The sequence below is a fragment of the Canariomyces notabilis genome (assembly GCF_033297395.1).
Source record: "Canariomyces notabilis strain CBS 508.74 unplaced genomic scaffold N656scaffold_21, whole genome shotgun sequence".
NCBI lineage: Eukaryota > Fungi > Ascomycota > Sordariomycetes > Sordariales > Chaetomiaceae > Canariomyces > Canariomyces notabilis.
Window position 1 is genome coordinate 291,781 of NW_027041843.1, and position 17,160 is coordinate 308,940.

At 53.7% G+C, this 17,160-nt stretch overlaps 6 protein-coding genes across 6 annotated transcripts; 3 read left to right on the forward strand and 3 right to left on the reverse strand.

The window, feature by feature from the left end:
* Positions 1-1,388: 1,388 nt before the first annotated feature.
* Positions 1,389-2,494, forward strand: N656DRAFT_299516 (uncharacterized protein). The gene is made up of 3 exons (XM_064809167.1): positions 1,389-1,747; positions 1,814-1,881; positions 1,961-2,494. Exons 1-3 carry the CDS (start codon positions 1,486-1,488, stop codon positions 2,288-2,290), a joined length of 660 nt encoding a protein of 219 aa, XP_064667690.1. The 5' UTR covers positions 1,389-1,485; the 3' UTR covers positions 2,291-2,494.
* Positions 2,495-3,608: 1,114 nt separating this feature from the next.
* On the forward strand, positions 3,609-5,140 carry N656DRAFT_770505 (uncharacterized protein; the record flags this gene model as incomplete). Its single annotated transcript, XM_064813782.1, has 2 exons — positions 3,609-3,677; positions 3,728-5,140. 2 exons carry the CDS (start codon positions 3,609-3,611, stop codon positions 5,138-5,140), a joined length of 1,482 nt encoding a protein of 493 aa, XP_064667691.1.
* Positions 5,141-5,675: 535 nt separating this feature from the next.
* N656DRAFT_800374 (uncharacterized protein) lies at positions 5,676-6,866 on the reverse strand (the record flags this gene model as incomplete). The annotated part of the gene is made up of 1 exon (XM_064818004.1): positions 5,676-6,866. One exon carries the CDS (start codon positions 6,864-6,866, stop codon positions 5,676-5,678), a length of 1,191 nt encoding a protein of 396 aa, XP_064667692.1.
* An 857-nt stretch (positions 6,867-7,723) lies between these two features.
* On the reverse strand, positions 7,724-9,661 carry N656DRAFT_782163 (HET-domain-containing protein). The gene has a single exon (XM_064815713.1). The coding sequence runs from the start codon at positions 9,531-9,533 to the stop codon at positions 7,791-7,793; it is 1,743 nt and encodes a 580-aa protein (XP_064667693.1). The 5' UTR covers positions 9,534-9,661; the 3' UTR covers positions 7,724-7,790.
* Positions 9,662-14,524: 4,863 nt separating this feature from the next.
* Positions 14,525-15,551, forward strand: N656DRAFT_299623 (uncharacterized protein). Its single transcript, XM_064809168.1, has one exon. It carries the CDS (start codon positions 14,768-14,770, stop codon positions 15,380-15,382), a length of 615 nt encoding a protein of 204 aa, XP_064667694.1. The 5' UTR covers positions 14,525-14,767; the 3' UTR covers positions 15,383-15,551.
* On the reverse strand, positions 15,470-16,377 carry N656DRAFT_847244 (uncharacterized protein). The gene is made up of 2 exons (XM_064819259.1): positions 16,039-16,377; positions 15,470-15,981 (listed from the first exon to the last, which is right to left on the reverse strand). Exons 1-2 carry the CDS (start codon positions 16,206-16,208, stop codon positions 15,906-15,908), a joined length of 246 nt encoding a protein of 81 aa, XP_064667695.1. The 5' UTR covers positions 16,209-16,377; the 3' UTR covers positions 15,470-15,905.
* Positions 16,378-17,160: the final 783 nt, after the last annotated feature.

Genomic DNA, 17,160 nt, shown 5'->3' on the forward strand with positions numbered 1-17,160 from the left:
GCCATTTCCTGGCGCAAAGGACGGGGCTAAATCCAAAATCCCCCCACTTCCCGTGCCTCTCCTCATCCCTGTGTACGTACACCACACAAACGACCGCCGGGGAACAGATCACAGACCCCGGCCGGAGATGCTTCTCATGTAGGTACTTAAACCAGCAACTAGTTAAGCGAGCCCATCCTTCGCTTCTCCAATTCAAGTTACAATAGCCTCAGGTGCCTGTGCGTAGTCGTGTTCTCATTGTCTTTGGTGAGCGGCTTCATGTTCTTGAGGGCAACGAAGAGACACCACGGCATGACACAACCCATGTCCCATTTGCTGATGGGCGCAATCTCGGATTATAGCCCTCTTTCGGGGGCGGGGTTCTCGCACCAACAGCACACCAAGCATAGAAGAACGATAAGGCATGTATGTACAGGAGCAAGCAGGACATGGGAGCTGTCTACGACTCGGATCAGGTCTAGGTGCCTTGGCATCATAAACAGAATCACCTCACCTTGATCTGTGTGCCCATCAAGCGCGTAAGTCTTCAGACACGGACAGTTAGAGACGGAAGTACCTCAGTCCCCAACTGCCTTTTCTTACATGTAGTGAGTTAGCTCAATGAGGTCAAACTTACCCCCAAGCTCCAGCATCATCATGGATGCATGCCACTATCTTGCCCGCGACGGGCGTAGGTTCTTGACAATAACAGCAAGTAAAGCCAATCCCAAACTGCCTAACACTTTGCCCGCCTAGGAACAGTAGTACCTAGGTGCCTATGGTACTTGCAACCGTCTTGGACCTCAGGCTTGGACTGCCGGGCATTTTCATCTTGCCCTCTTTGAGCCTCTCTTGAGACCTCTGTTTCTTTCCTTGCTCTGTGCCACTGTGCTTTTCCCTCCGCTCCCTTTCCTTGCCTGCCGGCGGATGGGCTGCCTCGCTCCACCCCATGTCCACCCCCTCACCGAGTCCCACGGACCGCTACCGGCCGGGAGCAGCCAAACGGCCGGGTAGCTAGGGGATTTCTACCACGTCTTGCCGCTTTTGGCGACTCCATGAGTCCCCTCCATGCTCCCTCTGTGGAGTCCAACCGTTCCGCACAGACCGCGGTTAAGGTGCTGGCGTAGCAAGGGGGCTTACACAGAATATGAGGAGAAGTCCAGTGATTGGCATTTGCTGCGTGCACTTGCGCAAGGCTTGCAGCGATTGTGCGCGTTGTGTGTGTGTGTGTGCGTCCATGCGAAGTTGCAAGACGTTGCCCAACAGTCTGGTAGTACAGATGATCCGGGGGAGAGGCTTCAAAAGGAATAAGAGACCTCCCCAGGATCTGCGCAAACCCAGATGTTGATGTGACCATACTTGCCTTATCTTTCAGTTCATCCCATATATATATCATCTTATCTTCTTCATTGAGGGTGCTCGTCCGCGTCAAACCGAAATCTCATCCCTCGATTCGCAGCCCGGGACTCGATCGTTTGAGGCTTCAGCACAGTGCCACCATACCGCATGGCGCTGCTCGACTGGGCTGCTACTGCCTTGAAGGTTAGGCAGGCTCTGGATGAAGGCGGAGGCTCAACAGCAGGCCCGACGGGCGAAACACGCGCCCCGGCCCTGTATGGCTTCATGGCGTCCTTTGGCCCCTTGGCTTTGATCGCCGTCAGCCTCCGCTTCTATGCCAGAATCCGGTTTGTAAAGCTTGGATGGGACGACATCACCATCGCCATTGGCATGGTGTTGTATACGGGACTCATCATAGCAACCGTTGAGGGTGAGTAGCCTCCGTGCCATGGAGCAGACCGTGGATTGATACGTACTGACTGGACCGTCTCGGCAGCAATCAAATATGGCCTCGGGGTGCACATCTGGGAAGTCCACCGTGAAACCGAGCAGCAGATGCAAAAGGCAGGTTATTGAGACACCCAATCCCCATTCCACTCCTCAGTTCCGTCTCCATTTGATGCTGACCTTCACCCCCTGACAGTGCGGCTTTACTTCGCAGGTGCTGTATCCGGCGTCACTGGGCGTCATCAAGCTGTCCATCATCTTGTTCTTCATCAGGATCCTACCGCCGGAGCACACGTGGAAGAAGGCTCTGTACGGCCTTGCCTCATGGGTCGTCGTGTCCGAAACCGCTTTCACCGTGGCCTTGTTCCTCCAGTGTCGACCGCTGAACTACTACTGGGACAAGACGGTCGAGGGCACCTGTTTTGATCAGCCCAAATTCTACTATGTCGATGCCGCGCTGAACATGGCCACGGATCTGGTCATTCTGTCAGTGCCTTGGTTCGTCTTCAGAGGTGGGTTGCCCTGACAACTCCCACCAGACACTTCCCATGCCCGGACGGCCAATTTAGCCCGTCGTCTTTGAGGCAGATTGCTGACTTTGTTTCCAGGTCTAAACCTGTCTCGGCGGAAAAAGTATGAGCTCCTCACCATCTGCTCCGTCGGCGTTTTGTGAGTGTAACCAGCCTGAGCTCTTCGCGAGGTTGCAATGGACATACTAGTAGTACTAACACCCAAGCCTCGTCTAGCACCCTCATCTCCAGCATCATTCGACTTCCGTACCTCCATGGCTTGAACCAATCCACCGACCCAACATGTACGTCTCTCAAACCACCATGCATCTTGAAAGACCCGAGCGTCTTACTCACCCATGTCTGCACTTAGGGGATGTTGTCAATATTGCCCAGTGGTCCATTGCCGAGTTGGGCTCCGCCATCACGCTCTCCAGCATCCCCCCGATCCGGCCCCTGTTCGCCTTATACTTCCCGAGCTTGATGGGCACCCTCGCGAGCCAGAGCGGCCGCGGCACCGACGGCGGCGCCACCGGGCGGATGCCCACCATCGGCGAAATATCGAGCCGGGGCAAGAAGACGCCAACAACAATAACCGACTATGACCTGGCGGCGGCAGAGACGGGCATAAAATCCAAGCAGGACTGGCATCACCACCACCACCAGTACATTGAGTTGGACGACCAGGACGATGCGAGGACGAAACGGAGTGATGGTACCGCCAGCGAGGAACATATCCTGCCACCCAACCACAAGAACACGGCAAGGGTGAGGTGATTACTATCGGTACATACCTAGCTTGAATGGAATGTCCTGTGTGGGGTGCATGTGTCGAACACCTAGTCGCCTCTTTGTGCCGCTGATCAAAAAAGGGGATGAAATGTGACTGAGACGTTGTCCAAAATACCGGGACTTGCAATGGGAATCGTAGTTGCTGACTGCTGTTACTGTGTGGCTGGTTGTTTCTGAGGTGAAATGGTATGCAAGTAGGTACTAGTCGAGTAACGCCGTCATGTAATTGGTGGTCTTTGGTAGTGAGTGTAGGTACTGCTTGATGCATTTGAGCCGTCTAACTTCGGAGCGGAGTATTGAGTTGGGGAGAGTTGGCTCAGCGTAACCTTCAGAGTCTGTTTTTAGCATGCTGCCGATTTTGAAAATGTTAAGGCCAAACAGAACGTGTGCTTAACCTGAAACACCAGACCCGCTTTTCTGACTAACGGGCCAATGATCTGTTGGGGCCTTCCCCAACATCTGTCCTCCGCCCTCGTTTGCGTGTTCGATTACCAACCCTTCTTGCTAAACGCATTTCCATTAAAACATCCAGGCTTGGTCGCGATGTCGAACGGGTATATCAACCAACAACATTTCAGGCCATCTTCGGGCCTTCAGCCTGCAATCCCTTTTGTACGGAAACGCCTGGTTTCTCGGACAGTTCAGCGTGCTAACCCACCCAGGAACGGCCTAACCCGGGCTCCGCAACATCCCATCGCTCGCGCGTCGAGACGCCTATCCAGCCTCCCCAGATTCCATCGCACATCCCCCCCTCGCAGACAGCCGCGACACGTCCGCTATACCGGGTAAACCAGTCCTCGCAGCAGCCCCCCAACTCTCAGCAAAACGAACAGTCTCAGCAGGATCAGGATCTGCAGAATGCCGAGGCGGCGTATATCGCGACGTACAGGCAGCCCCAAACGCCGCATGTGCAGCCTATCTACCATACCGCTGGCGAGGGCCGCCCACCAAGCCCGCCTTCCCAGCTCTCATACCACTTCCAGCAGCTTGCCCGAGCCATCGACGATGACCGTGTTGGGCCTGAGGGGATTCCTCCGCCACGACTCCACACGCCAGGGCAGGCATTGCCTTCCCAGGCGCATGCTCCGCAGCAGCAACATTCCGGACAGCAGGGTCATGGCATGCAATCAGACAGACTGCAAGAAGAGTTTCAGGAAGACGCCGATTCTGAGGATGAATCAGGGGATGAGAACCGGGACGGAACAGACGGCACGCCGTCCAGGCCCATTGCACCTCTTGCCCAGCCGGTGACTCCTCTCCAACTTCCTGCTGTTCGGCCGACCCTCATGCTTGGACCCTACAACTCGAAGCAGGAAGCCATGAATGCAGCCATAGAGTATGCCATTGCCCAGGGCTACATGCTTGTGCAGTCCGGCTGCGCCAAGCTAAAACGAGCGGGAGGCGGCTACGATAAGGAGGCGCCCGTTGTGCGCGTCGACCTGATGTGCGACCGAGGCGGCACCTGCAAGAACGCTGGTACGGGCAAGCGCAAGCGACCAACACACAGGATTGGCTGTCCCACGCGCATGAAGGTGGTATGTCGGAAGCGGGATGCAAACATGTGGTTCATCGAGCCGCGCTGCGAACAGCACAACCACGACCTCAACCCCAATAATATGGAGTCGATCGCAGCGTATCGCCGCTGGCGCCGTGTTCAAGCCGGTGGCAGTTCTGTCGAGCAGTACAGAGAGCGCGCTGAGCGCGTCAAGAAAATGAAAGGGCCCAAGGTACCGCCGCCCGTACCACCGCCCAAGTTCCACAATGCCGGCCCGCAACCTCCTCCGCCGCCGGCAACCCCGGTTCATATGGCTGCTCTCAAGGGGCAGGCTAAAATTCTGGAGATACTTCTCAACAAGGGTGCCGACATCAATGGACTCGACTCGACCGGCCGCACCCCGCTGCACTGCGCCGTCGAGGGTTCGCGAATGGATACCGTCAAACTGCTCGTCGACCGCGGAGCTGACGTGTCACGACTTGACGCCAAGGGTACCAGTCCGCTCCAGATGGCTGTCGAGAAGGGCATGGAAGACGCTGTTGTGCTGTTTATCGAGAAAGGCGCGGATCCGAATAGGTAACTATGCTGTCTGCGGTGAGGAGCTTGGATTCACGGAGCGCTACTCCGTAGAGCCAAGTGCGATGTGCATGGCCTTGTTGACTGTTCAAAATTGCGAAATCCATTACTGACCGGCTTCCTTCCTACCTCCGTCTCGCGGGTTTGTCGCATTAGAGTGCGAACAGCAGAGCTTCCCCCCAGGCTCATTTTTAGTTGTACGCTTAAGATTTCCGGCGGCTACTTTTCGCAGTTCTAATGTTGGCGTCACAGATTAGGAATCACAAAGCTGTGTTGAAGTTGTATCAAACTCGGGTATCCTGACTGAACTCGGGGTCTCTATCTCGCTACTCGTACAAGTTCCTCAGCATCTCCTTAAAACAAAACACAACTCCAAAAGCAGATGTCACGCTAATTTAGTAGTACACAAAACATTTTCTGAACCTTTCCCACGCGCCATCCAGTTACAGTTTTATCTCCGTCAACTCACCACGTCCAAACAATCTGGTCCTTCACTCCATTCCTGAGAGATGTCCTCCCTCATCCTCGAACGCCGCCCTTTATCTTCTACTTTTACCCTTCCCTTTACTATAACTCTTCCCTTTCTTGCTGCTGCTTCCCTTCTCCTTATCCTTATCCTTACTCAGCCGCTCAATCAGGTAACCCCCTAATGCACCCCCCAACGCCGCCACATCCCCTCCTCCACCTCCCCCCTTACGCTTGCCCTTTGCCCCGCCCTTGCCAGCGATAACCTCCTTCCCCACCGCGCCCAGCGCCGCGCCGGCTACTCGCGCTCCCTTTTCTCCCTTCCACGCACCCGGCTGCGAGCGCATCGAAAGCGCCGCCATCCCGCCCGCTTGCAGCGCGGCGACGGCAACTGATCCCCAGAGGGGAGACAGGTGGGGTTTGCTGCTGCTTCTGTGCTTTCTGCTGCTGTCTTGTTTGGCGCCTGCAGAGGCGGATTTGGAACGTGGCGGCGGGTACGCGGCTGAAGTTGATTTGCTGCGTGGCGGGGGAGAGGGGGAGCGCCGGCGCCGGTCACGGCCACGGTCGTAAAGATAATCGTGGTCATGGTCATGATGGTTTCGGCTGCGGTTGCGAGGTGCTCGTGGCGGTGGGGTTAGGCTGCGGTGGCGCCGTACGCCGGCTCCGACTCCGAATCCGTCGCGGGGTTGGCTCTTGGCGCGGTCATGGATCCGGTCTCGGTCCCGACCCCGGTCCCAATCCCTGTCTCTGTCGTGTCGGTGGGACGGCGAGATAGAGCGTGAGCCGGCATACAATTGCCCTGCGCCGGATACTGATGGGGGTTTTGAGGCATCGCGGGGACGAGGCGCAGGGCCTGGTGCGCGAGCATCTAGCGACGGGCGGCCGGACCCCGGATACCGTGCACGGTCCAGCCGTGGCGGCGGCGGGGACGGGTATCTGCTTCTTGCTGCGCTCCGGTGTGCTGGAGGGCGCCCGACGTCTCGGTGATGGGGCCTGCGCCGCGAGAAATCGTCCAGGTCGGATGGCGGGGAGGGATGGTGCCGCCTTCCCGTAGCTGGTTTTATGGGTTCTTTGTCGTTGGCCCACCGTGTGTCTCGTGGAGGCTCTGGTGCCGGCGGCGGAGTCGGGTATAGCGGTGATTGAGCTCGCCGGCCCCGTGGGGATGCGGGATAGCCCCTTTTGAGGTCATCGTATCCTTCATCCCAGTCGTCGAGGGGGCGATGCAGATGTTCTCGACCTCGTGGCAATCTTCTATCCCTTAGCATTCTTTCAAGATATGTTTGAAGTTGCGGTTGTAAATGCTGTCAAGTTTGGCGTGTATGTTGAGCTGTAAACGGGAAGGACAAGGAGCAAGTAAATAGGAGGGAAACGTATCCGGCAACGTAAACGCACGTTACGCCAATGGCAGTGTTCAATGCGAGTAAAGCGCTATAGATCTGACAAATGACGTAGTTCCGTGCTGCTCTTGTGAAACTAGCGGCAATGTTCGTTGACAGCCTGTGTAAAGCATGCAAATGCGAAGGAACGTTTCGTCGATGGACAAGAAGCGAGTTAGAGAAAGGAATGATCTGATAGCATGCCACAAAAGACACAACTGGATGTTTTGATGAACAGTTATGATATAAATTGTGTGATCGAAGGAGAGGCTCTTGTCTGACATGGCTGCACATTATAATGTCTGGCCCAGGTGACACATGATATATACACTACACTGCTGATGCTCTGTCCTGCAGCTGCAGCATTACGACAGTGTCCCGCGGATCTGGACCTAACCTTGGGATGGCGTATGTGGCGCTTGGCAATCGTGGGATGCGCGACCGGCGATTGGTCTGCATGTTGCTGTCGTGGCCATGAGCCCCAAAAGCCGGCGAGAAGTGATCATCGTAAAAAGTGGGCCAGAAAAATCAAGCTTCGTTGACGTTACCTCGGTTGTTGAACCCTTACACATCGTTCCATACACTTATACCAATCTGTAAAGTGAATACAACTCAGGTAGCGCCGTTACAACTTACAAGGCTCGGCCTATCGAACACTTCAACGCTTACACTACGGTCGTACAGTATATAAGGAAGTCTTAGATTCTTTGTGAACGATTTTGTAATGAAATCATAACATTGTTCATGTTGACCGTACATTGCGTACAATACTCCGTATGCGACTTCCCGTCGTGTTGTATGTACCTATACCACTTATACCCCTTGAACCGGCTCCGCAACATCCTTGGAGCTTGGTTCGGTGATATTGACTTGCAACACTGTGGCCTGTTGTGTAATGCAGATGGCAGGCCGCCACTCCTGTCCCATGCTCAGGCTTGCTTCAGCGATGGGTGTACGGCTCCCAGTTTGGCGGAGCAGCAGTTTGGCCGTTCCACCTTCTTGTTCAAGTTTCATAGGCGATACCGTTAGAACCAGAACCTCGGCTTCAAACGAGCTCTCGAACCTAACCTTATCCAGCTGCAACCAGAGAAGAAGGAGGTTGACAGGGTTCACGCGGTTGAGGTCAGCAAACATCACTCTGGCCTGACCTCTATTCCAATGAAAACATGCCACCAAGATATTAATTTCTCCCCGTGCCCAGCTGACTCTCCCTGATAGCCAGAATGCACACCAGGCCCTAGATATGCTGTTACCTGCAAAGAAGATCCCGTCATGGTCGTCCCAATGGCTCCTCGGCACCGGAACGGTATTGTCAAGAACAAGGGCACCCAATTCGAGGGAGAGAGCTGAGTGTCGGTACGGCACAACAGGATTGGACATGAAAAGAGGAAACCGGGGTGGGAGTCTCCTGGATAGGATTATCGTCTCAAGCGAAAGTGGGTTATCACCGTTGTCTCTTTGCTCTCTCAGCAATGACTCGGCACCGCCATCGACAAGGATGTCTGGTCTGAACCTTGCGTATAAACCGCCATCAATCTTGCGAAGATATACCTGCAGCATACTACCTTCAAGGGTGCAGAGCAAGCTCAGCGCTGTCCGGACTGTGACACGGCCATCCTCCTCTTCGTCCATGGGATAAGCATACAAAAAGGTGTCGAGTTGAATCCCTTTATTTGTGATGATGAAGTTGCCGTAGATGGATGTGCCCTGTGCCGAAACATTGATGTTCCCACAGCCGGCAAACTGTCGTGGAGACTCGGCTAATGCACCCGCATACTGCGGGCAGGGAACTCGGTCATCCGTCCAGGCAAAGATGCTCAGATCACTGGTGGTTTGAAGGATGGACGTCTGCAGACGATCAAATGCCTTCATACCTTCGCCGTATATGAGGGGCATATTCACGTCGAAAATTCCAAGCAGACAATAGGCCTTGTCTTCGAGCCGCGTGGTCTCTCGCATTGCAGCCCACGACATCCTCCTCGCCACTGAGTAGTCGGACAGGGCCGACTGGCTCCGGAGAAGGCGTTCTGGGATGCCCGTTCTCGACTCAAGCAACTCGGCAAGGCTGTCTTTATCCCCCCTGTAGTTCCACTCCATGTCGAAGAAGTGTACCTTCAGGGGGGCAATGAGCTCCTGCAACGTCCAGCCACGGGTAAACCAGCGGCAATTCCGAAGCGTTTGTGCCAGGTCGTCGCGAGTGCCTGGTTCGAGGTCGGCCAAATAAACATAGCACACGTCGGCGTTTCGGTACCACGCGTACATGGCGTTGATAGCCTCGGTGAGCTCGGCGCTGCTCGTCTTGTCTATGCAACAGGTGTCGACCCATGCATAGCCAAGGCCATCTCGCGAGCGAGCGAGTTCGCATGTTTTCTGGATTTTGAGAAATCCGGCTTTCTTTCTCAGCTCGGCTGCTTTGGCGGCGGTTGCCGTAAGTTGCTGCAGCGTAACTTCTTCGCTCCCCCAGGTATGGGAGAGGATGGCGTAGGGCGGGATCTCGGAACCGACAAATTCCCGCATTTCGGGGATGCCAGAGGTTGTCGTGTCTAAGAGTCTCATGGCGATAAATACACGATAGAATGATATTCACAAGTGTTGCAAAGACAGAACTCAGCTTCAATTTCAAGGTAAGGCGTTGTATGACTGATACTAGGGAGGATGTCACCGATCATGTGGGGAGATCAAATCATGCGCGACTGTCACTTCACGCGCCGAAACGCGGCAGTAGCAGTTCCATGGCGGCAACTCCAAGCTCCGACTGCATGTCAGCAAGGCTACAAGGCATCATTGCATCATGACAGCCAATAGCGCTAAGTACCTCCCTAAGGGGATAAGTAAGGTACTCCATGTGTCTGCTCATCAGAGAGCAAGCCTATGCCTCCCAGGAGGCGAATGGAATGATGTATCTTTCCAGAGACTGCATGCAATGATGCAATTCGGCAGAGAGTCATGGCTGTTGTAAGTCGTAATCACTGCACTGCCAGACGCACCTTACAGCGACTGCTAGATTCCAATGATAGGAAGCAACGGAGGTCGAGATGAAGAAGTTGAGGAACGGCGCCTCCAAGAAGTCGGAGGGCGAAGAAAAGGGAAGAGAAGAGGGGGGGGGGGACGGTTATACTGATCTGAAATGGATGGGTTGGACTTGCACAAATTCTCGAGGAATCTAGCGAGGGAAGGAGCAAGGCAACATTACCGAGAGACAGTCTGGGCCCATAACCTGTGGAATTGAGGCCATACCTGGTATCCAACGAGGTATTCAACGCCAACGTCACAGGTAGTTGCAACAATCCTTCGCCCAGCCGACTCGATTGCTTTGTCTGGCGAGCTCGATGAGCATTGTCCTCAGGGGCGCCGCAGGGCTTCAACAGTGATACCTCGCCTTTGTCATCAAAAGCGGTCCAAGTTTCTCGAGGCACACGACGCAGCTATCAAAGAGTCCTTTGTTATACTCCTGACGTTTCCACGTTCATTCATAGCTGATATTTCTATCATCACGAAGATGCCTCAGTTCATCGCTCTTCTGGACCCCTCCTGTCTCCCCAGACCCGGCTTTCACAATGGCACAAGACGCTGCCCCGCCTACAATCTCATACGCTTCTCTCGGGAGGCAAGAGAGAGGGAATTCACGAATACGATAAGTGATACAAACGGAGACACAGGTACTAGCAATGGCTGGAGCGACTTATTGCCAAAAAGTTGAACAATAAGCTCGATCAGCGAGCTAAATGAAACAAACAAGGACAAAGGAGGCCAGACTAAGGCCTAATCGGCGTGCTAAAATAAGATTCTTCCGCACAGCCATGGCCCATGACCCTCGGATTAGACCCAGGGATAACTATGGATTAATGGGAGCTCTTTGTCCCGATCTTAGGTACTTGATCAGATTGTTAGAACCGCTGCCAGGCACGATGACGAGCGGCAAGTCGAAAAGTATCATTCACTACATGCCGTGCAGATCTTACTCGAGATTTAGGTCCAACTTGTTTAACTTTGGATTGTGTTAAGTGTCTCCTTATCGCTCAATCACCCTAGGCTTGCATCGAGAGCAACCGGCAGACAGTCCGACTCAAGAATGGCCAATCGCAACGAAGGCCTGACTTTTGAACAATGGCGGCAAGGGATGACGTTCTACTTTCAACAATACCGGGAAACAGGGCGGCACAACCCAGACTTCAATAATCGTGAAGGGGGCGGGAAATCAATATGGGCCCATCTGAAACTTCCATTCGCACCGCCCCCCGAACAAGTCGCCGGTCCGGATGGACGGTTGCTCCCGTTGGTGCAGAGGTTTCAGTCTGAAAGGTTGAGGCATCTTTATGCGAGTCCGGAAGATTTGTCGACTGAGCCATTAGATTACAATGCCATTCGTGGAAGTCTTGAGGCCAAATTTGAGCAATACCCCCTTAAATTCATCAAATTTCTGGGTGTGGGTGTAAGTACCTACCTGAAGGATCCACCCTCTCTACTTACCTTCGACATACAATAACTGTGATACCTGTCGACTTTGCTATGGTGCCGAAATGAGCGTTACCAAGAACTCCAATATGAGGGGGACATGACTGAGCTCATGGCTGATAGGGATACGGTGTTGTCGCACTATTCCAACACGAAAACAGCGGCAAGTACTACGTCGCTAAGTGTGCGACAAAGCGAGAACATGAAGCTAAACTTAAGGAAGAACGAGAGAAACAGGCGGTAAGTCCAAGTGACGGCCGGGAAGTTCGGTGCTTTCAGGGGTTGAACTCATATACTGACAGCTAGTATGTGCGGACGCAGACCTACCGAGGCGCTTTGCATATCGTTCAGCTCGAAAAGGTTCCTGTCGAAGGAGACGAAGCGGTACCACAAGGAGACAGCGTCAAAGATGATGTACGCTACCTGGGTGGTCCAGATGACGTGATCCTGCTCGAGTATCTTAGCCGGGGGAGCTTCCACCGAATGATTAGGAATGTGAATACCAACTTAGGGATCACTGGTTTTCCTGACCGTCTTCTGTGGAGCATTTTTGACTGCTGTAAGTCAGCCCACCCGTCAAACATTAGCTAATGAGAACATCAAAGCAAAACAGTTCGCAGCATCTAACGTAGTTTGTTTACTAGTGGTCAAGGCTTGCATTGCCCTCGAGTATCCGCCCAAGGACATTGTAACACGAGCTGACGCCACGGGCTGGGTCGACGGCAACCTCGTAAGCGAGTGGGTGCCAAAGCCCGATCCAAATAACCCCTTCGCCAACAGAGGAACCAACTTTATACACTTCGACATTGATCCACAGAACAGTAAGCCGGCCAACCGGTCCCCTACTCCCTACATACCTAGGAACACAGAGATAACCCTTTGGCGTGGACAGTCCTTGTGGGTGATGAAGGGTGCGGTCCTGCAAATGACTCGCATAATGTCGTGCCGGTGTGCAAACTGGGAGATTTTGGCCTTGGACTAAAAGTCGATTCTCCGACATCCAGGAAAAAGTAAGTCTAGGACGCGGAGATGGCAGGTTGCATACCAAGGTATCTGACGCTTACACCGGGTAGGATTACAATGTGGGCATCAAGAATGACGGGGAAGGATGGCTTCTACACGCCGGTGAGCATTCACATGACATCAAATCGCCCCGTCTAGACTCAGTTCATGTCCAAAACGAAACTGAATGAAGCTAATATCAGGCCACAGGAGCAATTCGTCGATGAGTGGGACTTTGTCGACACGACCCCAAAAGAAAGTCCTGCTAAGGTCGCTATTGCAGGCAGATATAGTTGGAAGACCAATTTATACGGGATAGCAATTGTAAGTGGCTCTTACCTTGAACAACAACGCTGTCATCGGAATGTCACTAACCGTACACTCTGCGCATTCCAGACCATGGCCTCTGCTATTACAGGCGAAGGCCCTGCTGTGCCGCCAATCGCTTCATTGATTCGTTATCCGAACGACGAAAGGAGAGAGGTGATGTCTTACGGAGGCTACCTCCTGCGCGACAGATACAAAGCTGTTGACTATGAGTTGCGGAAGTTGGTGGCGTGGTGTATGTGTGACAACCCTCAACATAGGCCATCGTTTGATCAGCTCCAGCAAGCAATCCACAAAGCCTTGAACAAAGATTTCAATACTTGGGAAGGAGGAAAAGAAAATGATGATGCGATCAGGAAGTTCTTACGCGATTGCTACGCACCATCCAGTCAAGGTTCTACTCCGAATCCCCAGGGACGGCCAGATGATGATGAGAATGACGACAACGACCATCAGAACAACGATGGAGGGGATGACGGTGGTGGCAGCGATCCAGGGGGAGACGTGCCTCCTCGCTTCCCGCCTCGTCAACCGCCACACTCAGGCTCCGGCGGCTCAGGTGGTGACAAGGACGGCGATGAGAGCAGCGACGAAGGAGATGACCATCGCGGGGATGGTAGAGGCGCCATCAGAAGGGGAGTGGGCCGTAACAACAGTGATAGGGGACGCGGCGGAAGACAAGGGGGTGTTGACGGGGACGATCGGGGAGACGTCCCACCTCCGGGCCCTCGCTTCCCACGCTCCCCATCGTACTCCCCACCTTCCTCAGGTGATTTTCCACGTCTGGTAAGGCCCATATCACGGCATTCAAATCCCCAACAACCTCCCTCGTCGCACCCATCACAGGCCTCTCACCCCCAACCGGGTGTCAACGAGGATGAAGAACTCAGTGGGGGTAAAGGAGAAGAAATTGACGAAAATGAAGATGGCAATAAATATGAAGGAGAGGAGATTGACAATAATGAATCTCACAAAGATAAAGAAATAAACGAGGATGAACAATTAGACGAGGATGAAGATAACGAGGAGGGAGATGACAAGGAGGAAGAAGATAAGGAGGAAGGAGACAAGGAAGAGGAGGAAGAGGAGGATGAAGAAGAGGAGGAGGATGAAGACGAGGAGGAGGATGAAGATGAGGAGGAGGATGAAGATGAGGAGGAGGATGAAGATGCGGAGGACGAAGAAGGGCAAAATGAAGAAGAGCAGGATGTATCACCAGATCCTCCATCCCCGTCAGAGCCTCCAACCCCATCAGATCATTCCTCCCAAGATCCCTCCTATGTACCTCCTCGCGGCCGGAAGCGCGGTCCAGGCTACACAGCTCCTTCCACACGGAAGAGGCAGAAACGAGCGTAGCCTATTACATCACTGCCTTCCAAGCTCAAGAGAACAAGAGCTACGAGACAGGAATAGTGGGTGCTGATTTCTTAAGAGCTGGACGATCGTTAGCAGAACGAATAGGAAATGCTATATAGAACCAGATGTTAGCAAAAGGAGTGATAGAAGCATACCTCGATAGACTAGTCAGAGACCAGATAGATGTATTATTGAAGCCTGATGACCCGCATCGAACAATCTCCATGTACGCCTTTCGATGATGCAGTGCTGCGGGAAGATCGGCCTGACAATATGACTTGACTCATGCGTAGCAGCGTAGCGGCCCGGACACCGGACCCCGATCTGGGGATTCCCGCACCCGAGAAGCAGCTCGGCCTCGGCCTGTCATGTCGGGGCTGCTGATATAGGTATTCAGTTTCCACTTCCCCGCAGTGCCCACTTATCAACTTACACGTACTATAGGGTGCTGTTTCTGAACACTTTCCCATGACCTCATCCGTGTCTGCAGTCTGCATACCCAAAGAGTCAAACACCAAGCCACCAACAAGCTCAACGACTCAGCGAGCGGCCAAACAGCTGAACAACAGCCGCTGCACCCGCCTCCCTACCTCCGCACTATAACCACAGCAACACAACATCCCAACAACTCGCGCGGCTTCGCCGAGAACATGAAACCAGGCATCATCCTCGTGCGCACACAGTTGACCGCCGACCCGTCCGAGTTCTCCCAAGCCCAGTTCAACGCCTGGTACGACACGCAGCACATCCCCGACCTGCTCGCCACGTCTGGCATCCGCGCCGCCGCACGGTACTACTACTCCCCCCCAGCTCCGGCAGGCCTAACCACCGAGAAAGCTGCTGCTAGTGCCGATGGTGATAGTACCACTATGAAGAAGTCGACCATGCCATACCTGGCTGTGTACTGGCTTCCTGACGTTAGGTGGCTGCATGAGGAAGGGTGCGGGTTCTGGTCTGTGCCGTTGACCGTTCAGGTTACTGCCAGTCCGAATGATGCCGCCAAGGCTGCTGCTGGGCAGGGTGAGCGGGATGATGAGAGACAAGAAAAGAGTATCTTTGAGCTGGCGCAGGTGGAGATGGAGGTTTGGGAGGAGGTTAAGAGTGCGAAGAGTGGTGAGCGCGAGGGTGCTGGAGCGGAACAGTGGGCGGGTTATCAAGGTCAGTTATCTGGCTTGGTGTGGCCATCATTCTGGTTTGAGTTAGGAGAGGGAACCCTGTTTGTTCATGCTTCGGTTTCCTTCGGAGGCTATAGCATCTCATGTTGAATCTGGGAGTTTGGGAAAGAACTGGTGATCCTTAGCTAACTCTGTGAACGCAGGAGCTGCGGAACAGTTAATCCTGGTGCTCTTGGACGCCGAAGAGGGAGACGAGAGAGATCCGGCAACGGTATTACAATCGTCCCTGCCAGGACTGACACTGAAAGACGGCCAACCAGTGCGGTCGACGCTGTTCAAGGTCGATGAGACACGGCCTCGCCCTCCATCTGCTCGTGGCCAGGCTGTGGATAAAGGACTGGCGCCTGGGGAGAAGAAATATCTGTGTTTTGTAAGACAGCTGAGTCGTGGTTTCTCCATTTCATCAGTTATGATGCTAATCGGCAATTATGTGGTTTCCTAGCATGGACTCTCTTGTCGTGGTGACGAGATCATCGGAACGAGCCTTGGAGGGCCCGCCGCTGTTTCGTTCAATCTATTGCGCACATTCGAAGACTTTTAGGTTAAGTGCGAGTCTAGGTAGGCAAGAATTGATGGGTATTGACGCAGGGTATAGCACAACGTGATGCAAACTTTATGACTTGGTTTTGGCCCTGTACATCCACAACCCCGCGAGCCCAACCCCTACAGCCGTGATGGTGCCTGCCCTCCTTGATGGAATGTCAGATGATGCTGAAAGAATGAAGAACAGAATCCTGCAATCTCACCAGTTGACGGGATTTTTCTGCGGCCCAGGAGGCTCAGAGCCGCCCACTCCACCGAGCTCCTCCTTATCCGTGTTGACGAAGCGTCGCTGTGAGGCGGAGATGAGCCGATGTGGCAGCCTTGAAGAGGCTGCTCGGAGCGATGGAATTGATGGGAGCGTTCTCGGCGGCATGGCGAGTTATAACGGTTTATTGGCTGGTTTGATGCATCGAAAGATCGATTGGTGATTCTGGGAAGGATCGAACAAGCAAATGTCTCCTCTTAAAGGACCTGGCCAGAGTCTTTGTTCCTTTAGGGAAGTGACGACACCACCACCGTTGACCGGCGGAAAAAGTACTTGGTATGAAGCTCCATCAGGAGAGCTCTCTCTGCTTGGTTCCCCTTGCAGTCCCCCACCTTCCCACAATGTGCTCGGTGACGTCACACACTCAGAGCACCCGTCAAACTGCAAATCCGTACCTAGCCAAAACCGACAGGCGGAACAGTTTATGTGTTTATGAGTGAATGTCATGCTATGCAATGTAGTACCCTTCTCTCACGTACATGGGAATGTCACCTCGGATTTGAGACTGGTAACTTTTATTCTATTTGAATGCATATTCTTGGAGATGGGTGCGTTATACCACATATAGCCCTAACCCTTCACCTGCCTACATTTCATCCAAACTTAAGGGTTAGGGTAAATGTGGCTCCACACTGCCACTGGAGGGAAACCGCACTGCCACCTGACAATCACAGTTCCGAGCAAGTTCATCCAATCTGGCCTTCATATCGCTCTCTGCTTCAGCCATTCACAATTGATCTCGCCCCATTTCCCGGTATGAGAAGCGGGAGGCATCGGTCCTGCAGATGGATCGACCAACACATTGAACACAATCAACGCGATTGGCTTCCTTGGCTCGGCCTGGGTCGAGAGGCAGCAAAGTGCAGAACCGCGACCCAATGATGTCCAAGTTGAGGAGGCAGCTTTGCATGGAGGCTGCATTGCGCGGGAAATATTGACCGAGCTTGCTTTGGCTCTGTCCATGCCTCCAGGACTCGTCTACTTATACGCGCTGGATGACGAAGGGCCCTTTCGAAGCTTGTCCCTCGGAACCATCGACCGAAGGCGTTTGAAACGCAAG